This window comes from Bactrocera neohumeralis, chromosome 2, assembly GCF_024586455.1.
Source record: "Bactrocera neohumeralis isolate Rockhampton chromosome 2, APGP_CSIRO_Bneo_wtdbg2-racon-allhic-juicebox.fasta_v2, whole genome shotgun sequence".
Classification (NCBI taxonomy): Eukaryota; Metazoa; Arthropoda; class Insecta; order Diptera; family Tephritidae; genus Bactrocera; species Bactrocera neohumeralis.
The window spans coordinates 71,906,283-71,932,153 of NC_065919.1; the positions used below are offsets into that span (position 1 = coordinate 71,906,283).

The following is a 25,871-nucleotide window of genomic DNA, read 5'->3' on the forward strand; positions in this document are numbered from 1 at the left end:
GACAAAAAAAGAAAATACATGAAGACAATGCCAATGAATATCCATACTTATGGGCACAGGCATACTCACATAGAGTGATGTATGCACACGCATACACATACATACGAGTGTGCTTCGCTGCTTGCATGGATATCTGTGAGCACAAAATGCACATGGTCGGATCGTCGACTGAAGGCTGAAGATTGCAGCGGCATGGCGGGACGGACGTATTGTTGTTGAGTTTTATGCTGGCCGCTGACGTTGAGTGTGCACATGTAGTGGTTCTCAATGTTGAGGAAAAGTTGATTTCTGTTCTCAAAATCAGTTTCGGTTTCAGTTCTTCACGTGTATTGGGCGCGAACAGTTCGACTTTTTTGCTTAAGTGATGACAGCTACGACAGTGTCTAAAACAATAATTCAGTGAAAAGCAGAGACACACGGAAAATTTGAAGAAAGTAACAAAAGTAATATTACTGCAAAGAAGAAGCTAAAAGAAAGCAATTAAAAGTAAAGTGCGTACGTATAAAATTGGCGTGTTCAAGGTGCTTGGGAGCATATATGGCTTGAACACTTCAGGCCTACGTGATCGGGTGTTTCACTTTCGAAGAATTCTTCTAGTGAAACTTATACATTTGTGTGATTCGACTGAAATCGCGCTGCAAGTGTCGCCACAGTCGAAGTTGCACTAATAGCCAGTGTGTTAAGAACGATTAGGAAGAGTAATTGGCGATTTGCAATCGTGCTTTTCTATACATTCTGGAAGTATTGACACCATCGCCATTGACGGGTTCAACGTTTTGTGCTCCATTCATTTGTACGGCCGGCTTTACTTGTCTGCAACGGTCGCAGTGTCGTCTGCACTACTTGACGCTGTGGCATCTTCGGTATCCATAGGATCATCACTCAACAGCACAGTGATCGAACTCGATAAATTATTGTGTACCATATATACAGGCAGCCGAGAGAAACAAGATTTTATTGACCAAGGGGCGCTGCCAAACACACAAAATACAATCAACTACCGGCAATAATAACCACAGAATCGACGACAACAACAACAACAACAACGACAAAAACAACAACCGTTTAACACGAAACAGAAAGCAAACAAGAAATTCAGCTGCCACAACAAAAGTAACAGCAGCAAAAACAACGACGACGGCAACATGACATGCTGGAAACAAGTGCGCTGCGATCTCGCGCAACAACAACGACAAGACACCGCTGCAGAGTGCATCACCGGCAGCAACAAACACGGTGTGGCAGCAGACATGAATGGCACCAACGGCAATTGCAGCTGCCATAAACAAAGCCGTTGCAACAGGTTAACCTGTTATCGCAATGGCAACAGTAGTGGCAGCAATCATCGCCAAGCTTTGCCACTGTTCATCACAATCGCCGTTCTGGCGCTGGCAAGTGAGTACTGACTATTAAAATGTATTATATGTATATGTATGTATGGATGTTCGTATGTGTGTGTGGCAATAAGCACAACAACACCACGGGCCGTTTTTGCATCGACATATCAATAAGTTTGCCGATGGCATTAGCATCATTGGCGTAGACAGCTACAACCATAATAATAGTAAGAACAACAAAAACAAGATTAATACTTCAGCTTGCAGCTTCAGCTCTGTTGGTCTGCTTCGCCAGCTGTGTGCAATTCTAACTTCCCTTATGCCCCTCCATTCGAGCAGATTTGAACAACTTCGCGTGGGCCACTTATTTCGACATGACATCTGCCACTTCCCCTCACGGACGTTGTGAAAACGTTAAAAGTAGGCTTATGTATAATAACTGGACGGTTTACTTGCAGCGCAATTTCTCCAACAGCGAGACAATTTGATTTGAAGGCTAACGCATAAGCGATTTTTTATTGCGTTTTTTTCACCTTTTAATCTCTCGTTTCCACAGCAATTTCATTTATCGGCAAATTTTTACCCACTACGAATTGTAGCTATATGCTTATGTGTGCATGAGTGTACTTCATGTGCTTAAAATACATATTTTTGCGATGAATATTTAATACGCTTCACAAATACAAGAGATACCTTACAACAACTGAATTCTGATCGTTCGGTTTGTGTGGCTGATATATGGGAAAGAGATTCGATCTGAAGAGATTTCACGAGTGATTGCCTTAAGGGGGAATAATCCTTGCTAAATTTCTTGAAAATGTCCCGTCAAATTAAAAAGTTTTCCATACACGCATTTTATGTGTAGTGATCATCATAGAGCATCAGATGTGTAGTGATCCGATATCGACGGTTCCGACGAAATGAGCTGCTTCTCGGCGAGAAAAGGACGTATGCAAAAAGTTCAGATCGATATCTCAAAAATTGAGGTACTAGTTCGCTATTTTACAGACAAAAGGACAAACAAGCTTGGCTAAATCGACTCAACTCGTCCTGCTGATTATTTATATGTATATAGTATGTATATATTTTATAGGGTCTCCGGCGTTTCCTTCTGGATGTTACAAACTTTGTGGAAACTTAATATTCCCCGTTGAGGGCATAAAAATTTGTCCCTAAATAAGAAACAAAAACAGTCAATATTAAAAACTGGGATCTGTTCTAATTTTGCTAGTTAAGGAAAATTGTTCACAAATCCACAGAAAGGGACATTACTAATTTCAGAATTCTGCTAGACGATTATTAATGGTAAAAAAATGTCATTTCGAACTCTGTTGTTAAATACCTTTATTAAAAAAATGTAAAATTTCAATGACTATTTTTGAAGTTCTTGAAGCTTTAAAAGCGCCAGCAATAGCTTTACACTACATATGACTATTAGGATCTAAAATATTCCTACCGCTATGTTTTGGTCATCTTCAAGTCTTCAAAAACTTTTAAGATCACATACTATACGTTCTTTAAATTTTTTAAAATCTCAGGACACAGCTCATATAGACGATGAGATGTGAACATTGAAAGTTGTAGTAGATCATTTTGTTCTATAATTACTAGTATTCTCAGCGCTATGTAAGAAGTTATTTAGGTGATTTATTTTAAAGCTTGGGGAACATTATTGACATATCGGTAATGATAGCTAATTTTTTTGAAAATATAAGATAGCCTATGTTCTCAGGAGAGAGTGTAGCTTTAAAGGTACAAGAACTTTTCAATCTTCAAGCAATCAAACAATTAAATATTTACTCTTTATAATATTAGCACAGATTTGAAAAATGTACTGTGCCTGAATCTCGAATGCAGCACTTATTTTCTGGCTTTCCGCGAGCTGCCTATGACGCGCTTATTTAATCGTAACATTAATATGTGCGTCTACTGGTACATACATATAGTATATCATGCTAAGATATGCATGTACTCGTATACATACATATGTAGTTACTTGCCATCAACTCAATCATCACCGGATCGGTGTGAGGAAATTGTTTTTTAATTACTAACTAGTTGAATACTTAATCTGCATTGAAGCGGCTTTCAATTAATTAGAAATTAAGGCAATTTCATACATTTTTAACTCCATTTAATTACTAAATGATCTCTAAAAATAGTCTAAAAATTTTTATGGGAAGGATATTTTTGATAATTGAAAAAATTTTGTAAATATAAAATTGTTTGTTACTTGAATCCATTTTAATTTTTGTTTCATTTAAGTTTTTAAAATCAGATGAGCTACTGAATAAATAATGGACCAAATATTTAGCTCAAATAAATTTCAAGTCAAAAGAGAAAATAAATTTGTAAGAATCAGTTAAAATGTTTTAGAAATTTCTAGAATTATCTTTAATTAATAGGAATAGTATAAAAGCACCAAGAAGCTTAAAAATTAATTATGTATCTCAATTAACAAAGTAGTTCGATTATGTTTACTTTCATTTAACTCGTACAGACCTTAAGCTTTTAGACCAATTCAAATATTACATCATCATTTTTAAACCTCTAAAATAGTAATTCGGTTGCCACACCATAATACATTTGGCATTTTTAATTTGTAAACACTATGCTATTCTAGTGGTTACTAACCTCTACGAAAGTAGGACAGCTATATTAGCCTTGAGATCGGTGACTGTGCGTTCAACACTAGTGAAAGGTTGTCTAGATGTTTTTTCTCTAGCATCGAGTTGTTTTATGATTCAACTGGTTTGAATGCTTGACCACAGCGGTATTGCAGGAAACTGTAGGAAATGGGAACAGAAAGCAACTCCGTTGGCTTCTTGTGATGCGCTACTGGACTGTTGGGTTTTAGACAAGTTCAGCAAACGTTGGTTAGAAGATGAGAAAGAATCATTTCACCATTTCCTCCTAAAAATGTTCCGCTTTTGCCTAATCAAAGAAAGCACACCTCGGATATCTTTATTTTTTTAGATATCCAGGCGAAAAAAGCGGAAATAAAATATATAATACACTTAAGCTGATTTGTGTTCGGTTCTGGACATGTTTTCCGAGAGTTCCAGACCGGAGTGTTCTTGACAACTCCAACATACACATGTTAGATAATAATTTTAGATCAACGTTAGCTGAACTGTTCATCTTATAAAAATATAAAAACAAGAAAAAACGTAAACTTTGACTGCACCGAAGCTATAATTCCCTTCAGTGGCGCATTTCTTATAGCATAAAAGGGTATAAATATTTATCTTAGCTTTAAACGATCAGTTTGTTGGCAGCAATATGCTGTAGTGTTACGCTACATATATGGGACCGACTAGCATCTTATTGGGCAGAAAATGGCGTGTGCAAATTTTCAGATCGATTTCTCAAAAAGCGAGCGACTAGTTGGCAAATACTTATGTATACAGTCAGATAAAAGCACAGACGGACAATTAAAAGTATGCTCAGTAGGCCGATTATGTTGACCATAAGTTGAGCGAAGCGCACTAAACACACTCTTTACAGAAAGTGAATTTTCGTAATAAAGTTGAAGGATTTGTAATCGATGTTTAAGCGTAAGTCATTCCTTGATGAAATGCCAAACAATACTGAACAAAAATAACATATCATCTTGACACGACTCACACGTGATCTGTCAAAAAATGCCTATTAAAAAAGTACCTCTACTTAGTTTTTGAAAAATCTCCTATTTAGTTATTTATCAAATGAATTAATTCTTTCAAAAGAACGACTTTCATATCAACTATAAATGATAACATCCGCAATTTAATTTGTTCTTATTTAGACAATTGAAACTAAAAAAGTTTACAAGAAGAACTAATACGTGACCAGCGCTGTGCAGCAGATATTGAATATATAAAAAGTTGAATATTGCTTGCAGAGTTATAAACTTATTTCTTTGAAAGTTCTTAGAGCCTGTAGGAAATAACCATATAGCTACATAGTTACAATGCATGAACGCATTATGTCAAACGTTCGTGGAATATTTAATACATGTATATAAACCGAAAAATTTTATAATAAGAATCATGCGCTGGAAAAAATATTAATATAAATTTATGTTTGTACAATAAGAAAAAATCGAAGCAATTGAAACTTGTAGTAAAATGCCATTTATGTGTGTACATAAACATAAAACATAACGGCTGTGGACGTGGCCCAAATCGATAGTGACGTTTTGTAGTTCAATAACGGTTAGCGATTTCCTACGCCACTTTAACACGCCGCGTCATTCATAATTGTACTCCTTTTCCGTACGAATATTGATTCGTTTCTTTCATTATCATTGCACTCGCGCCAAGCGCGGTGACTTTCAAGCTTTCATACGGCCATATGTTAGGCATTGTGAGGCGAAATGTCACGGACACACAATGCGTAGCCACGTGCTGCATGAACTGTGTGTAGCAAATCGATGTTCAAGATGCCGGCATAACATAAAAATTTAATTACATTTTCGTCGGTTCATGTGTTAAGAAAATATAGGAAGTGAATACGACGAGCACATGGGCGCATGCGCATGCGCATATGAGTACACGCACGGTGACGCATGCGTCTAGTCGCATCTTCCGCCATGCACGCAGACTGTATGATTGTACGCGCATAAGTGGATTTTCAATGGGCTATACTGTGGAAAAATAATTGTGTAATCGGAACTCATTTTATTTTTCCTCCACTTTTTTTGTTGGTTCTTTCGTGTTGATAATTTTTGTTTATAACAATTTATGTTGCATCGCTAGCGTTGATAATGTGAAATGCATAAATAAGAAAGTAGACACTCGTAAAATGCAATATAAAGGGACTTTCTTACATAAGTGCATAATCATTCATATGTGTATATATATCATTATATATACATATGTATATATATACGTATGTATATGCCTGTGCGTGTTTAAGGAAGTCGAAGTTATCGTTAATTTCTTTATAATGCTCAGTAGATCAATGGCCCACAGTAGGAGATTTAATGCAAAGTCTATATACATACATATGTATGTATATGTATGTATGCTCACAAATATAAGCACTGATAGGCTTTTTATACCCTAAACAAGGTTAAATAAGAGTGTCAGGAAGTTTGCAATTACCAGAAGGAAATGTTGGTGACATTATAAAGTATATTAGAGTCGATTTAGCCATGCTTCTTTGTCTGATTGCCTGTATATACACAATCTTATTCTTCTTTATTGGAGATTAAAAGTGTGGCCAGGTCTTTCTCTACCTGGTAATTCCAAAAGAATGAAGGCATTTCTCTTTCTCTGCTTTCTCCGGCGTATACTGCGTCGAATACTCCAGAGCAGGACTCCAAATAGCGGGACGAGGATGATGATATCCTTGTCTGAAACCTCGCTTGGTATCGAACGGCTCGGGAGGTCGTTCCCGATTCTGACGGAGCTTCTGGTGTTGCTCAGCGTCAGCCTACATAGACGTATTAGTTTTGCGGGGATACCAAATTCAGACATCGCGGCATAAAGTCAGCTCCTTTTCGTGCTTTGAAATCGACGAAGAGCTGGTGTGTGTCGATCCTCCTTTCACGGGTCTTTTCCAAGATTTCGTGCATTGTGAGTCAGTTGTTGATTTTACAAGCCTAATGTTACATTGATAAGGTCCAATCAGTTTGTTGACGGTGAGCTTCAGTGTTTCACCCAGTACGCTCAATAGAATCTTATATGCGATGTTGAGGAGGCTTATCCCACGGTAATTGCCGCAGATTGTGTGGTCTGCCTTTTTGTAGATTGGGCAGAGCACACATAAATCGTCGGGCATGCTTTCGCCCGTCCATATTTTACAAAGAAGCTGATGCATGCTACTTTTCAATTCTTCGCCGCCGTATTTGAATGGCACGGCCGGCAATTCATCGGCCCCCGCGGCATTGTTATTCTTCAGACGGTTAATTGCTATTCGAACTACACAATTTAGTCCCTCAGTTTTTGAGATATCGAACTGAAATTCTGACCACGTGCTTTTCTCCCCAAGAAGCTGCTCACTTGTTGGAACCGCAGATATCAGATCACTTTAGCGTATAGCTGGCATATAAACTGAACGATCAAAACCAAGTTTTTGTATGGAAACTTTTTTATTTGTAAAGGGTATTAAGAATTAACGTTTTTCCATGTTCTATGTATGTGTTCACACTGCAGAAGTCAAATAAATAAAAATTAATGACGATAATACTTGCATGGCAATCTAGGCAGTAAGCAAACGCAAATGACAGCTGAGTATACATAAGCATCTACGCAAGAGGCAAGCCTACTCATAGGCTTATCTGTGACTGCTTTCCACACGCATGCATGAGCGCAAGCCCCATTAACAGCAGTTGGGGTCATAAAGCATTATAAACAGCATAAAAACGAGTAAACAATTACATTGAACTTGATAAAATGAGTAAACAATGAAATGAATGGAAGCGTGGGAAAAGCTTATCGTCGGCCGTTATGCATAATCCTTTGCCATTCAAAGCGCAACGCTTTCAAACTGCTGCCCCGCCACTACCACTGCAGTAAGCTGTCGTCAGATTTCACCAATTCGTTAGGGTCTTTGCTTTGGCATGCAGGAAAATCCTCTGCAACAATTCAAAGACATTTTCCACAAAACGAACTTGCCGCTGCGAGACCAACTATTGTGCTTGCCACGTTTGTGTCCGTTTGCATTCTCGGCTATTTTGACGCTATGCGGCTATTGTGTGCCACACGGTCTGCTTGGCATATTGATTTGTTCAAATGTGTCTTTGCGCCGCTGTCATCTCTATGTGCCGAAGAATGTGGCTGTGACATAGAAGAATGACAAGTTGGTGCTTTTATTTTAAAATTTCGTCATTTGAAAAATTCTTGACATGCCACACTTATTCAAACACACATAGGCGTACATACAGACATGCACTCCATAGACTGGCAGCGGCACAGCGTCAGAAGAAGGTTCCCCATGGGAGCATGTTGGACACACAAATCTTCATTTTAACAAAAACATACTAATATGTATGTATGTATGCACAGTAGGGCATAAAAAACACAAGTATGTTGTATAGACATACTCACATACACCTATATACACATATATACATACATATGTCTTGGCATCTTTGACTGCAGTTCGGCAATCTGTCGCTGGCCGTCCGCGGTTTTATTGTGTGATAATTTAAGATATCGGGAATGCATAATACATTTTTGTATGCTTAAAGGAGTACGTGTTTGCTTGCATGTGTTTGTTTACTGCAGCCAATGCTAATATTGTTGTTAGTGCAGCGCCGTAACCAGTTGGTAACCGCTTGTGGGCAGCCTCATTTCCATTTTAATGTTCGAATTAGTTAGGGTTTTTTCGGGCGCTTATCTTGCAAGTCGCCTCCAAGTGCTATTGCCCTTATTGTGGCATGCCACATGCTTGAATGAGTTGTTGACTTCTGTTCGAGTTAGAATTATGATTATTGACATGCAAGCACACATACCGACATACATCTTCTTTATATACTTACATACATAACTACATATGTACCTATTTATGTATTTAAATATGTGTATTTATGTTTGTATGCTCTGTTATTATCAGTGATAACAAAAGAACAATATGCTAGGCGAGTTCATTGTAACGCAGCACAGTGGGCGGAAAATGGACAAAAACAAGAAAAAGCGTTAACTGTGATTGCATCGACCTTTCGTACTCTTTATGAGAAGTACTTGGCAAAAAGGTTATACGAAGAACTTTAGCTTGATATTAATAGATCAGTTTGTATGTGAGATATATACTACATATAAAGTCCCGATCAATGAGCAGCTTCTTAGCGAGAAAAGGATGTTTGTAAAATTTCATTTCGATATCCCAGAAACTTGGAAACTAGTGCGGATATATCAACTGATAATGCATTTCAGAACCTGGCTAACCAAATGGTACATTTTCATTAATGCCGAACAATAATGCCTCTCAGGTACGAAATATGTTCTCATGTGGTCTTTTACAAGTATAGTCCGTTGCTACCAACAAATACAAAATATCTGAGATTTTAATACAATTTATAAGAGATGTACATGGAGAGAACACGTGAAAATTAAGAGAACTCAGGTCAGATTAAGGTTAACGCAGCTATATTGGCTCTTAAGGTCCAGATCTCGTCTGAGTTTGAACAACAAGCTACTTATACATATACTATATAGAGCAATACTCAGACCTATCTGCTGTTATGGTATTTAAATTTGGGGAGCTCAGCTGATTCAAATTTTAAAGTTATTCAAGACGTTCAAAATTCTTCGCACTATAGTGGGTGCATCGTTTTATTTTAAAAATGACGTCCTCCATCGAGACTTAAAAATGGTTCTGGTTACCTCTCTGCTTTGGATAACCATGATAACGTACTTGGGACCGAACTTCTGGATAATAGGTAACAATGTAGGAGACTAAAAAGATATTCAATTTTAATCCTCCCACTTCGATTCAATTGATTTTATCTTCATTTTTGTAAAATATTTTTCATGCACTATTGTTTCTGTCAGCAAATTTTCTTATAGTAATTTTAATAATAAGACAGATTCTAAATAAAACTGAATAATTATACAAAAAAAAAAAAATAAAAAATAAAAAAATGGTCAAATTTAAAAAAAATATTTTTAACTGCAAGCTTCTTTTAATTTATTTCTGTAGTTTGTAGTGTTTATTTACCTTATCTTCATATTTATTAGGTTCAAAAGTTTTAAATAAGTGGCTACCGATCAATTATTTGGCTTCAAATCAGCCGCCTATGGCACCAAAAATATATATACATACATAAGTATACATATTAAATTTTTATTGTGCGCCGCTCTGCATATGCTACTGTGACGGAATTTCGTTGCGCTACCCAATTTGGTTGCAGCCCAGCGAGTTTATTACACAGACGCCAAACTAACTTTTCTGTATGTCTTTGGCATTCACTCAATGTAGCAGATGACTAAGGAGGCGATTTTGCTTAACCGATTAAGCAATAAGGCCAACTTAGAGCTTTAAGAACTAGGTTTAGAGCTTTTTGAAATTCGAAATGCCAAAATCAAATGGTTTAGTACCTCGTACCACTTTGAAGCTTGAGACACAAGATCACGGTGGTGCCGCTGCCGCAAATGGGAGACATCCGTCTGCAACCGGCGGATACAGTGAAATATTTAGGGCTCATCCTGGATAGGTAGCTTTCTTGGAAGCCAAAAAACGAAGAGAAAGCAAAAAGGCAACGATTAACTTATACTGCTGTAGAGAAGCCATTGGCAAAAGATGGGGTCTTTAACCGAAAGTGGTCACACTTGCCAAGAAACCGTAGAGTGTTAAACAGGCGGCGCTTATCAGCATGTGTGCTGCACTAAGGTCCACTCCAAACATGGCACTTAACGCCATTTTGCACATAGTATCTGTAGACATCGTTGGAAAGGTATATGGCTGCAAAAGTTGCTATCAGACTCAGAGAATCTGAGTTACTAAAAGAACAAATGTTTGAGCACTCAGATATCCTAACTCACTTTGACTTCATACCGGATGAATTGGATCATGAAATCGACAAACCGAACTCTGGTGGCTCCTTCTCTGTCCATTTTTTGATTTACCGGCGAGGGAGTTGTGGGTGGGAAGAAGCGTTGGAGGCGATCGATCGCAAGAGATCTATTTTTATTTGATCATTGATTTGTCCTGGCCTCTGCCTTACCAAACGCCATCTGCAGAAGCTGTATGGAAGAAGATGGGGTGGAAACAACTCAAGATTTACTTCTTAACTGTCCCGCGTTTGGGAGGTCAAGTCTTAAATACTTGAGAGTGCAGAACTAGCGGGAATGGATATTTATTGTATTATTGTACTTTCTTTAGCTTCAAAATCAACTCACAAAAAATGTAATTAAACATTTTGAATAAAGGAAAAAAGTATTTAAGTTTTTTCAATTTCGAATTTTTTTGTATTATTTTCTATTTATTACTAAAATGCTCAGTTACGACAACTCTTTAATGTTTTAACACTTCTAATGGTCGAAAATGTGTTGAAATATCATAGCATATTCTCAGTAATACGATCGCTTTCTATATAAACATTGAGTCGACAAGCTTGAGGGCGTAGGAAAACAACTCATAAATCTTCTTTATTTTTAGATTTACTATTTACATTCAGAATGCATAGCATGTACATATGTAAATATTTGTATAAATATCTGCTTGATCTTTAACTTTATGAACTGCATGTCGTATATGCATATGTTTGAATTTATCTAAGTTGACACACGCATTTGTGCTGTGATGAATGATGTGCATACATACCTCTTTGGATTTGGAAGTCTGTTTGGTTATGTATTTAAACCTGTCGTTAAAGATATGAGCAACACACCAATGTGCATGCGGTATATGGTATACATATGCACATAAAAATATACACACACTTATGTAGACACTTCAAAGACCGAATATGAACGTAGCGCATAATGTTTGAAAGCAGGATGTCCTGTTAGTTACAAATAAATTCAAAATAACTAAATAATTGCTTTCCTTCCGCCACGACAAGCTTTGCTCTAAACATACTAGGTATTAAAAATTCATATTTTACCACTTTCTTAACGATTTATAAACAGATATATGTCACGAATTTCAAATATTTGTCAACTAATAAAGTCACTTCAACTAAATGGCCGCAGTGGCGAATCCATTGAACGGTTTTGACCCACACAAACGGGGCAAGTTAATTCGGTGATAAGAAAAGATTGACGAAAAGTTTATAACATTTGAACTGTCAGTGAAATTTGACAACAATTTTTTTATTTTACAAGATATTCTCTCATAAGTCACGAGCTCACAAGGATTTGTGCACTTTTACTACATAAAATTGATTGGAAAAGTTGCATATGCGAAGTAGTTAATAGATCGATTCATGGAGTCCGCTACCATCATAAAATGAGAGCTCAGAAAATAACGGGTTTTTCAATAAGAGCGCTACAAAGGGGATATCATTGAAATTATCAACACATTCAATGCCATTATGAATGAAATTCGATTTCTTTTGCATGGCCAATACAGGCACCTTAGAGAAGTCCAGACGCTGAACCCAATTTTCGACGGTTTTCAAGCATAATTTCACGTTCGATATTCGTACGAAGTTCATCAATAGTCGCTGGCTTTTTGGCATATACCATAGACCATAGACTTGACGTAGGACAGGAAAATAGTCTAACGAGAGATAACACGTTCATCAAACTTGGTTTTCAATCGGTTCGATCGATCGAATTGTGACATTCGCTGTGTGTCTTGTGGCACCGTCCTGTTAGAACCACATATTGTCCAAGTCCATATCATTTAAATCGAGCCAAAATTATTCGGTTTTCTCTGAGCGGTAGCGAATCCCTTTCACAGCAAAGTGTCGATCTTGATTATCACGCTGGAAGTACCGCGCCAAACCGTACTTTTTGGGAATGAAATGGTGACTCATGGAGTACGTATGGACTGCTGTCTAACCAATAACGCACATTTTACTTATTGAACAAGCCTTTCAGCCAAAAATTAGCCCCTTCGCTGAATATGATTTCTCGATGAAAATCCGAATCATTTTGAAGTTGTTGCTCAGCCCAATTCACGAACATACGACAATTCTGATGGTCAAGCGGCTTCAATTCTTGCGTAAATTTGATCTTGTAAGGATGTAGGCCAAGATCTTTTCGCAAAATTCGCCACAACGACGACACAGAGATACCCAACGCTTGAGAACAAAGTGTGAGAGACTGATTTGGGTCTTCCTCAATTGAGGCGCTAGCGGCGGCAATATTCTCGACTCTACAGGCACTTCTTTGTCTCACTGGCACGGGAACATTTTGTACTGTGCCTGTGGATTCAAATTGTTCCACTTGACTTGACTCAATTGTTGAGCTGACAGAACGAATAAGTAAATTGGACGTAGCGCTCTTAAAGTTGAGGCGACTGACTCCGAATTTCGGTAGTAAGTTTTAGTAATTTCGACTCGTTGTTGGATCGTATATCTTTCCATAATGAAATCGCAAACCTTACTGAAGAAAAATGTCAGAAGAATGGGGGAAAATATGGCGTCTTTTGTTGTCTCTATCGGTCTACTTTTGTAGCGTCCCTGTTGAAAAACCCGTTAATTTTAATAAATATTTATATTAACGATATGTTGGAAGGAACATTTTTTCTAGCACCTTGTCCACAAAGAAATTAAGTGGAAATGGATGCGCTACTGAATGACTGACTTCTGACTCTGGGAGCAACAATATTATTTTTATAATTCCAAAACATATTTTGTTCAAGTAGTTTGTGTTAAATAATAAATATATGATTCTTGCGTTAATGTAAATATACCGTAAATATTTGAATTTCTTTTAACATTGAGTTAACCGCAACATTTCCAGTTTTAATTTCTAACAACATTCTAGTTAACATTTGCTGATAACATTCCATCCATTTCTTTTATTTAACAGCGACACCTATCAATGCAGCTGTTGTACGCCGATCTATAGCAGAGACAACAACCGACTTGCATTTTACCACGCCAAATACACCACTGGAAGCCGCAGTTGAAATTGATACCACCACAGTTGACACACCACATTTAGCCGATAATCACACCGCTGTTGTGGATGTTCAGCACAATGTAACCGTTGCTATAGCTGTGAACGAAGCGGAAACGTCAACGGTCAGCAGCGGTACTGTACGACACGATAATCCCATAACGGTTTTGAGTAGGCCACAAGATGTCAATAATGAAATCGCGCAAGTCGTCAGCGAAGAGGCAACCACTGATCTACGTGTAAATCCAAAATTCGATTATGCCGAAACTGTGCTTGATGAAAATCTGGAGGATTCCATACGCAATTCTGTGCGCAACGAAATCGAATTTGAACAAGACATTGTGGCTGCACAAGTTCAACACCTACAAAATGTAACGGATGAGGAGGTGCGTCGCAAACTACGCGACGAAGTGAAGTTAATACAAAGCGCGCTGCAGGAGAGTAGCACCAAGTCCAGTGCCGCGATTGATGTACTAGCAGAGTGTAAGTTGAGGTTGATTTTGGAAAAGTCTAACAATTATTAACTTTTACATTATCATATTTCAGTAACATCCACTTCCCCAGATACTGTGCACGAGCAATTGTCGACAACAGAAAGTACAACCCTTGGGCATTCAAAAACGGCGAATAATGACCTCTCAGTACTGTTCCCCTTACAAGCCGAAGAGGCAGTTTCAACGGTCAAGTCTTTTGTGGACAATCAACGAGGTGCCAGAAATCTTAATGTTAATGGTAACGAAAACGGAGGAATTTTAAATGACGGCGGTGAAACGAACATGCAGTTAACTGAAGATGAAGGCATGCAAAATATTGAAGAAGACAAAGTTGAGGCTCAAGAGGGTTTACTAGCTGCAGATGAGAGCTCAATACAAACTAAATTAAATCGTTTATCTGAGTCTGCGCTTTACTCACACGAAGCAAACGAAATCGATGAAGAAGGTTTGAAAGAACAAAAGGAGTTCAGCAATGGGCCGGACCACCAAAAAATGGAAGATGATACGGAGCCAGAAGGCAAAAATATCAAAGCATCAACCGAAGTGCACTCAGTCAACGCGGAAGTGAATAACGTAGATAATGAAGATAGTCAGGAGTCAGTTAAGAGCCATGAAGCATCTTCATCCAGCGTTTTGAATGAAAACGAGAATACAAGCCGAGATCAAGCAACTGTAGAAAATGAAAATGCAAACGCTGAAACAACAGAAAAGAGTTTTTCTGCAGCGGATGTGGATGAAACTGAGATAACGCCTGCTGCCGCGGATGAATCATCCTTATCTATAGTTTTAAATGAAAACCTCACCGCTACCGAGCCTTCTATAGTATTGGCTGAAGATCTGCCAGTAGATCTCTTACACTTAGACGAAAGCGATGCTCTAGCCAACGAAGAAGTTGACACGACTGTTGAGCCCGAGAGTGTGAAAAGTGTGCATATTGTAATTAAGAAACAGGGTGTTGAATTAGAGGAGGGCGCACTTGAATCTGTAACTGTTGAATCAATGGAAGAGACAACCGATAGTGTGGACATAGTTAAAGAAGAGCTGTTGGATGAGGAGGAAACCACAGCAAAGCCCGCTGTAACTTTGGAAAACGTTGTAGACGATGAAAATGAACAAAGTGTACAGAATGATGATGCGGCAAAGGAATCAAGTTTAGAATTAGAAAATAATGTCAACGAGCAGGCTGTTTCGGAACCTGTAGAGACCCCTACTGGACATGTTGAAGAAGATACACAAAATAACAGTGAAGATGACAAACTTAACGAGGACAACAATCGAATTGACGAGATAGAACAAGAAGCTCAAGAATTAGAAAATAAAAGTAACCTAACAACTAGCGAAGAGAGCACACAGTCTGATGGTAAAGAGGATACTCTCAACGGTATGCAACACTTGATAGAAATAAACAATGATATTGTAAGTCAAACAGAAAAGTCAACTACAAATGAAGATGGTCAAATTCCAAGCGTTGATAAGCTCGCAGAAGAATCAACAATTCTGCAAGAAACTGAGCCAGACAACGAAATTACGCAAAGTGGTTCCACCACGGAGTCAATAATTCTACAAGAAACCGTAGATAATGAAACTAATCTGCAAAACAAGATAACCCCTAAGCAATCGGGGCGAAAGCATATTTCTCTCCTGAGCACAACATACATACCAAACGGTGAGATCTCACCGATCTCCACCAGCACAACTGAGGGACAGTCGACGACGCTGAAAGATAGTCAAGTAAATGATGAAGACGACAATAGCACTGATGACCCAGACATTGTGCCGCTTTTGGTGGGTGTGAGTGCCGGACAAGGTGATGTCACCGCCTCAACGAAAGGTTCACGTTCGATCAACACGCAGACACATCACACAATGTTGTTGACACAGTTGGACGATACAATGGCGGCGACGCTCTTCGAAACCTTCCCACCACACAATGCCGGACGCACTTTAAATGATCACATGGCCGCTGAGAGTAATGGTGGCATTGGTAAACCTTTGCCTACACGCAGCATAAACGATGTGACATCGGCTTCAGTCTTCAGTCGCTCCGGTCTAATAATTGTGATTTGCTCCAGCATAGCGCTCATGTTCCTGCTCGTCTCGGTGGTGGCTTTCTTCATCTCCTTCCAACGGCAACATGGCACTTTGGATATAGAAATGCAGGAGCAACGCTGTGGCAAAGACGATCTCGATGAGGAGGACGAGGAGGTGGGCACATGCACGAAGTTGCTGGAAATCGAGTTGCCCAAATCAACGATAGTGGCTGCGTCATGCGAGGAGTTGGAGGAGTGTTTGTAGGGCAAACGAGATCTAGATTGCTCCAGAGAGAGAGAGGGAGAGGACGCAGTGTTGCGTGGCACTTATTGTAAATAAAGGAATGCAGAGACTTCAACACACACACATACATAGTCATAAACGCGTATATATATACATACATATATGTAGACATATATATTTGGTATATACATGAATTTGTTGTATTGGCGGACGAATTAGTTATTTAGTTAGCATAAAATCGAAAACAGACTGTAATTCTTATTTTTAATAGCAATATTATTATATACGCTCGTGTATTATATTTGTAGTATGTATAACATTACGATTGTTTTGCCATATTTTTCGAATTCTTTACACACATACACACATATACATTTTTATGTGAATTAATTGTCCATTGATTTTAATGCATTTAAATTTTTGCTATGCAATCATGAGAGTGGAACTGAGAAAAGAGAACAAAGAATTATTATTTTTTGTTAAATTTATAATATTAATTGAGATACAGTTATTTATTGCATTACTGAAGTGGCATATCAAATTCGAAAATCTTAGGTAAAAAAAAAAAATAATTTTGTAGCTTCGAATTAAGTTATTTCAAATGCATGAAGTTTAAATAAAGAAATATATTAAAAACTAATAATTGTTGTATATTTTGATTTTACCTTATTCTTGAATGGTACTACTTGTATATAAAGGGTGAGCTTTTCCGATGTTCCGTACGTTTAGAAAAAGAAAAAAGAAGAAAAACACAGAAACTTCAAATTTAATGAGGAATGTTTGTTATCATTCGAAGGAACATTCTTCGGCATATAATTATAATAAGATTATCTTTTTCAAATGTTGGCCGCGACTACATCTCTAATGGTCCGTTGACTCCAATTTTCGATGACTCGTTAGAGCATTTCGACTGATAATTGATAAATGACACTCAAAATGTTTTGCTCCAGGGTCTGAATCGAAGCGGAAATTGTCTGCATAGACCTTGGACCTTACATATGTATTCCCACAGAAAAAAGTCTAATTATGTGTAACGGCCCACAAACCACACTAAACCGATTCTATGGACGATTTCTTTGAACTATTCGGTCCAATATTATTCAAAAATAAATGTTGGGTCTCAAGATGGTGATGGTGTTGTGCTTATTATGCCGATCACCACTAAATAAGCAATGCTGCATCTAGAATATAAAATTTTCAGCAATTTTATTAGAATTTTATGAACACCTTTCCAACGGGAAAATTATCCAATATAGATCATCTGAAATCGCAACTCAATATGCCCGTTCCTCTTGAACATTTTGATATACAAATATAATATTATCTCCGAATACCCACATTTCGTAACCGGTAATGAGGCGTTTGATGAATGTAGCGTCCCCAGCTACGTAGTCAAGCTTCTCTTTTGAGACCTCTACTCAACGTTGTTTTGCAAATGATGTAACCAAAAACTGTTCATTTATTACATAAACGATGTTGAGATCTTCCACTATCTCTCTGATTAGATAGAGAATGGATGATTCAAAAACTTTTTTTCGTTTTAAAGTAGACTCCCCAAAACGCTTCTGCAACTTTTGCAAAGATTCCGTAGCCGTGATTCCATTAGAAACACAAGCACACCACTTAACATTTGGAGATCGAGCTTCACACGAACAAGAAAAAACTTTATACTAATTTGGTGAAAAATATCGACCGATACGGTTTTAGAAATACGAAATGTTCTTACGTACCCCCACGATATGTAGGTAAGTGTGAGTCTTACATGACTTGCTCTTGTGAAAATATAGGGAAATAATCCTATAAAATTATTGAATAAGATAAATGAAAATAGAGGGACGAAAATGAAGATTGACGCTGAATGTCCTGAGGGGCCTAAATTCTTTTATAAAGTTAGAAGGATTGAATTTCAGAAAATATCAAGGATCGGCGTAGACACAAGGCTCTGTAGAGTTATATAAGATGAACAGAATTACAATAGCGAGTAAGAAAATATAGACTCTTCAAGGTCAAGTCATAACTCCAATCTTATGGGTGAAGCCTACTGGCGGCAGTTACAGTTATGAAAATTAGAATGTTTCCCCAAATCAATAAAATCCATGAAGCGTACATTAATATGTAAAGGTCACAAAATGTCTTCTCCTTTTTTCGTCCAAATATTTTCCATTTATCTTTGAAGCGGCAGTCCTAGGCAGTGAAAGGGCTTATGAAGCACTCCTGCCGATTGATGGACAGTAAGAAAATCACATATTAAATAACTGTACGTTTCCATGTACACAAAATAGTTTTGCGAAAGATGAAACCCCTTGGTTGGACTTAAAAGGAAGACCACTCGGAAACGAAGTGGCGTCAACAAGATAAAGACATATCTGGAAGTACCTGAGATGGATACCATGTAGTATGTGTGCTCAGAGAACTATCACAGAACTATTTCATTTGAATTATTTGCTCAAAGCGGTTGGAACATTTGGGATAACTGTAAGATAACCAAGCACTACTGGATCAAATATTGCGAAACATTATTATCACAGTGAACCTGCTTTAGCTTTAGCATACTATTTAATAGTATGACCAAAAACTTAGCTTTATTATAAGTTCCTTTCGTGCTGTCGGCAGCTTTAAAGTCGGCGAATAGGTGGTGTGTGTCGATCTTCCTCTCACGGGTCTTTTCCAAGATTTGGCGCATGATGCAAATGTGGTCTATTATAGATTTTCCAAGAATGTCCAGAAAAAGTAGAACCTCATGGGAAACCACATGCCTAAATAAAACACCCTGTGTTGTGTGAAAGATTATACAACTTTTATCTTTCTCCGGCGAAAAAGTAGCTTAGTAATTTTTTTCAAAAACACCTTAGAAACTCAAAGTTAAATGACCTGAAAAGGCAAATCGACCGACTGCTTTCTGACAAAAAGTTACATTTTTGGCAACAACAAACAGAAATTAGGTCATACGATTCATTCGAAAGTAAAGCTGTAGAGTAACTTGGGTCTCGAGTGACACTGTGGCCAGAATTCATACCTACTACATACATATGTATGTCTATAAGATATATCAGGAAAATTATTGTACTACATGTTGTGCAACATTTTGCTAACGTTTTGAAATTTATTGAAAATCTCATTGGAAGAAACACTGCTAAGCTTTGTCTTTTTCTTTACTTCGGTACATTTACACTTAAGTACTGCTTAGGGGAACTAACTATGTGCCACTCATTTACCTTCTTTATTTTCTTTTTTGAATAGACACTAATTTTTTCATTTATTTGCAATCTCTCACATCAAAATATCGATTAATTTAACTGCAGTGATCGTTATGTTGATATTCTCAAATGTATTTATGCTCAAATACGCATACGCTTTTATGATGGGCGAGTAATCAAAAAAGTAAGTGAAGTAAGTGCACTTAATGGTTTTCCATTCTGAAGTGGTGGTGCACGGTCTGTCTGAGTGTCTGTCAATGAGCCCATATGCGTTCATCAAAAACGCATTCGAACGAAAATACGTCAATTGCAAGCGTTTACGAAAAATATTGCCATACACATACATACATATGTACTATATGGTATACATCCCCCATACCCATAAAGCATTCTTGTGTCAGTTACATTATGTACTATACGCATATAAATACTGTTTGAAAGTATGTTTGCGCTCAAGTATGCGCCATTGAGCCAGCGTTGGGACATTGAGTAATCATCACCCATTAAGGCGATTTCCACGTTCAATTGACTGCAATGGATCGCTGGCTGGCTGAGGCTGCAAACAAATTTTTACGAGCGCGAAGCGTAAAAAATGCCTCTCGTCAAGCGTCCGTTGCAGTTGTCGGCACTGTGAGTACAGACCGTTGATCGTTGATCGGTAATCGGCGATCTTTTCGCTTTTGGTGATTTCGACGTGAATTTCGTGGATATTGCATTTCGTGTGCGCTCACATAAACATACACACCTACGCATATTTTATGTACCGCCTGCATTTCCATTTAGCTGGTAATTACACAAACGTGTACCAGGGGAAATTGACACCCGCCGCACATTTGACGATTAAATGTCATTACGCAGCGAACTATCGTTGACATGAAGCGAGTCATTTGCAGCCGAAAGCCACAATAAAAGCCTTTATTCCGATGTAATTGGAAGTGAAATTCTATTGTTCGTGCGTTAAATGGCGGAAAAGTGTGAATTGTGAAATCACAATACATAACTACAATAATATTATGCGCATACAAATGAACATGAATACAAATGAAAGGGAGCCTAAAATGAAAACTAATTATTTGCATGGGAAATGACGTTTGTGGGAAATAGTTCCAATTAATATTTATTTTATTGGAACGTTATTCGAGAAATAGTCCAGTCATTTAAGCTTAAATTAGGTAAGAATCTCGGAATTCGATATACCTACTATATCTATGAATACTTGACTTGTATACCCTACCATATGTAAGTTTTGAGACAACTTTAGGTTGTCAATATACAAGTATTTACAGACATATAAATGGGTATATCGAATTCCGAGGTGAACTTACTATAATGACTGGACTAAAATAGAGAATATAAGGAATTATATCGTATTTGCAATTCTTATAAATTGAGGTTAATTTAACGACTAACCTGTGGGGGCATCTATTTCGTCAATTACTTAGTTGAATACATGGTGATAGAGCCGAAAGCGTTAGATGCCTAGATTAAAAAAGATAGGTTCGGTTAGGTTAGGCCGTAGGAATGATGGATGAATGAATATATTCGAAGTATGGATGAATATATTCGTTCTTTGTGTTACCCATAAATTATTAAAAGCGGATCACCAGATCCTTATAGGTGGACAAAACATTTTGAGCTTACCACAAATTTATTGGAACGGTTAATATCAATCCCAGCGACTTCGCTAGGTTCGCCAAATGTGTGTCTATCGAGATATTTCAATATCAGTCTAGCAAAAGACAGGCAATAGAGAAGGAATTGACAAGATGATTTCAACTTGCTTTCTTGCATACAGCTTTGACAAAGAGCGACCGACAAAATATTTAAAAAGTCATCCCGCGTGTGAACCTGTTGAACAAAGTCCAGTTAGAAAACCTACAATTGCGATGAAATTGGTTTTGAAAAGAGCTATTCAGCAAATTCACTGAACACTCCGAGGACACCGTCTTCACTCAATTGAGGATAGAAAAGCTGAATTGAAGAAGGCTCTGATGGCCTTGACTGCCCTTGACTGGAAAATTCGTTGGCATAAGTGTATTGCAGCGGGAGGGAATTACTTTGAAGGAAATGAAATGGACAAAATTCACCTTTCAATTTGATCACAGTAGCAAATGATGAAAATGACGAGATGTTCGTGCCAGCTATAATTGAATGAAAATTGCGATATCTTGAAACGCGCGTTCCATGGCAAAACAAATTACTAGTTCGAAGATGGGCTTAATCGGACCACTGCCACGCCCACAAATCACCATTAACCGAAAACGTATAAAGTGCCATAACTAAGCACTAAATTAAGATATAGAACTGTAATTTGGGGATCGCAATAGCAAGGTGCACCTAGGGGCAAAAAATGTTAAAAAAAGTGGGCGTGGTCCCTAAGTACCTAATATTTGGACACCAATGCCTATAGTTGACTTTTCACTGAAAATATTGCCGAATGTGTCAGATTTATAATTGAAATTCAGAGGGAATCCTTTCCTGATAGTAGTATATCTGTGTGCTACAAATGGGTTGAATCGTGTTAAAACTTACTTCCCTTAGTCCCCATATAATTAATACAAAGATTTTCATGCTTCTGGCTGACTTTATACCGCATATATCGGTCAATTGAGTGAGTTATCTTAATAAAACTGACAGAGTGTGGCTTTCTTATAACGGTGCTTAGAATGAATAAAATCGGGTGAAACTCGCCCAAGACCCCATAAACTAACAAGTCTTATATGTATATGTACTTGAACGAACTTCCCTGGCTTTAATCCTAGCAAGTAGTAGGAGTATGAAATGTTCGGTTATACCCGATCTTAGGTCTTCCTTACTTGTTAATAATGAGTTCATAACATTTTTTCGCAAACAAACGATTTTTTTGAGAAGACATCATTTTGCTAAAATCTAAATTTTAACTAACGGGAGCTTTTAGGACAATTCCAACGGCGGCTCTTGCACTGGTACTAAGTCTGCCACCTATAGACCTCTTCGCTGAAAACTGCGCAGAAAAATCGGCGGGACGATTACTGGCTGCAGGAGAATTTACATATAGAACCTTCGAGCATATGTAGTTCGGTGTGTAATGTAGGCTGGGCAAACACCGTCTACATGACCCCACTTTTCAACTGGGAATGAAGGTTCAAAGTAAACACAGAAAAAGATGGTTGACATCTATACTGATGGCTCGAAAGTGAATGATGTAGTTGGGCGGGAATACGACCGTCCAGAGTTAGACATACGGCAGCCTTTTAAGTTCCCGGACCATTGCAGTATATTTCTAGCTGAGGTCTTTGCTATTGCGAAAGCCGCGGAGCTGACCTCTAATGCACCTGCAGGCAATTCCAGAGTCAACATCTACGTAGACAGCCAAGCAGCAATCAAGGCAGTAACCTCGTATCGCATATCGGCTAGAAGTGTCTTTGGAAGAAGGGTAAGCAGCAGTAGAAAGTAAGAGAATTCAATTTTACTGGGCTCCAGGCCACAAAGGCATCGAGGGCAATGAAATAGTGGACGAAATTGCCAAGAATGGTGTACGTCTAACACCCGAAAACGTGATCAACATTAGGAAACCCATGCATTGTATAAACGACGATCTCAACAGAAGCATAGTAACTAAAATCAAAACCCGATGGAACGAGATACCAGGGCGCAAACAGTGAAACCGCAGAGTCCATTAAAATATGCGTCAAGCGCAAGAAGACTAATCCTCTAGGACTTAGCAAGTGAACTCCATCTGGTGTCGCAAAGGACCAAACTGGTCTATGCGTGGCTTATTGGCCCACCAGATTAACCTAACCTAACCTAATCTGCCTCACCGCAATACATTGTTTCTTTGACGAAATAAAAAAATTTTTAAATGAATCATCGATTTTTAAAGTACAATAAATTCTGTAAACGTGCATTAGTTTTATTTATTTATCAAAGTATGGTTAAAATTCCATAACTCGAGCTCTTGAACAGGCAATAGAAGTCATATTTGATACTCGTATTTTCAAGTTACGAAAGTTCTACTGTATGTTTCTAGCAAGTGGATATACATACATATGTATGTAACCTCTTAAATATAACCACAAAAGCTTCACTTTCTAGAAGAATTCGCGCAGAGAACTTTACCACACATCGGTAAACAACGGTATCTATTCATTAATTTATCACAAGTAACCATAAAAAGTAAACTCAATTGATTTTTATCACAAAGGCGATATGTGCAGCGACCTTCAAAGAGGTGTCTGTTTTCGTATTCGCACCAAAAGCGAAGCGGTCTCAAAACACAATCTAAACAGCTGGCGTGAGCGTAAACAAAACGCCGGTTCTAACACAGTGCGGTACAATATTGTATGTGTGTGAGTGTGTTTGTAAATGTCAGTTCATTTATCTTCATTGAAGCGCAGTGCTCACGGCGCATCTCGCTCGGTTAATGATTATTCTGCGTCCGCGTGCAATATCGTTAAATGCTCAAATTAACGCATCCACTGCAAATTAGGCCGTCTTCGGCCTGTCACACATATACTCACATACATACAAAGCACTGTAAAAAATGTATGTTTTTGTTTGCCCATCTGGCTTGTTGCTATCTACGCGTGAGCGCTTCTGTTTATAAACATTTATCGCTTCTATTGCTGTTGTTGTAGGACGCTCTTATCAGACCTCACGTTTTGTTCGCGGCGTGTTTATGTGCTGTAATTATTTTATTTATTTACATTTCGGAAGCCTTTCGCTTTAATTGAAATATTTTCACTAATGATTCACGCTGCTGACGGCACAAAGTGCGCGCTGCGCCTCCAGTGTCGCTCGCGTAATGCCAGTTTGCCGGCAGCGGCGCCTCGTCTTCCGCCGCTACCTTCTGGGTGCGCAATGTAACAGGGGGGCTCGCACAACTGCAATGCAGCGGTGTTCGAAGGCTCGTAAGCATTCATTTATGTGCATGAGTATGTGTGTATGTGTGTTGGTTATTCTTTGTTGTGGTGCCATATGGCAAGCTAATTGATCAAAAAACATACAAAATAACATTATTTAATTTTTATTGTTCAAATATGGGCAGAGTAGATAAATACTTTTAATATATGGTACGCGTAAACGCTTGCTTGCACATAAAGACGTATGCATGTATGTATGTACATATGTAAGCACAAGCACATGATATATGACATTGACCGGCTGTTATTAGTGTCATTCGAGTGTGTAGTAATATTTTATTAACTTTCAAAACTATTTGCGCAATAAAAAATAAATAATTTGTACTTTCGTTGCTGATAAGGGTTATGTAATACATTGCGACAAAAAAGCACCCAGAAATTGCAATTAAATTTATTGGGTAAATGATATTTAAAAAAAAATGTATTTTGCTAATTTTAAGACTGCCTTTAATTAAATGCAAAATATGAGCGCGATCTTCAACCAGTTTCTTTAAAATGCTTAAGTCGGTACACCTTGCGAATTTTACAATGGATAAAAATATCAAAAAAACGTATTTCTAACCAAATTTCGTTGCGGAATAGTGGCGAATGTTCGAATGGTGGTACTTACGAAGACAAAGCCTTCAAAGACGGTCGAAAAATCGTTGGACGAACTTTGACCTCTTCAACTGATGAAAATATTAAAAAAAAAAAGTGAAAGACGTGGTGTTTGAAAATTGTCAAGCAAGTGTTAAGGAGATGAGAAAAGAGTTTGACATCTCTCGCGAGCCACTTTTTTTCCACATTTATCCACATATTTTGGTGGATATTTTGGGTAGGAAACGCGTTCATGCTCGACTTGTTCCAATAAAGCTGCAATTTTTTCAAAAAGAGTGCCGTAAACAGTTCTGTTTGGACATACATCGTGCGAATTCCGATCCCACATTCATGGAGAGCATTATAAATGTCGATTAGAGATGGGCTTATGAGTTTAACATGCAAGCAAGTGAACAATCAGTCGATCCATGAGATAAAAAAAAAAATCGTTGAAGGAGCTGAAGGCCATCCCTGAAGAACGATAAGAACATCGGTCGAGCTTGTCATATTGCCAGTTATTGCCATAAAAAGTAATAGTCAGGGCTTGGGCAGGCCTCTATTGATTTTTGATCGAAATGTTCTTTCACAACCC

The 25,871-nt window shown here is 37.9% G+C and overlaps 1 protein-coding gene across 1 annotated transcript; it reads left to right on the top strand.

The window, feature by feature from the left end:
• The first annotated feature begins 324 nt into the window (after positions 1–324).
• LOC126751447 (uncharacterized) lies at positions 325–17,234 on the top strand. Its single transcript, XM_050461721.1, has 3 exons — positions 325–1,395; positions 13,748–14,320; positions 14,384–17,234. Exons 1-3 carry the CDS (start codon positions 1,146–1,148, stop codon positions 16,624–16,626), a joined length of 3,066 nt encoding a protein of 1,021 aa, XP_050317678.1. The 5' UTR covers positions 325–1,145; the 3' UTR covers positions 16,627–17,234.
• The last annotated feature ends 8,637 nt before the right edge of the window (positions 17,235–25,871 follow it).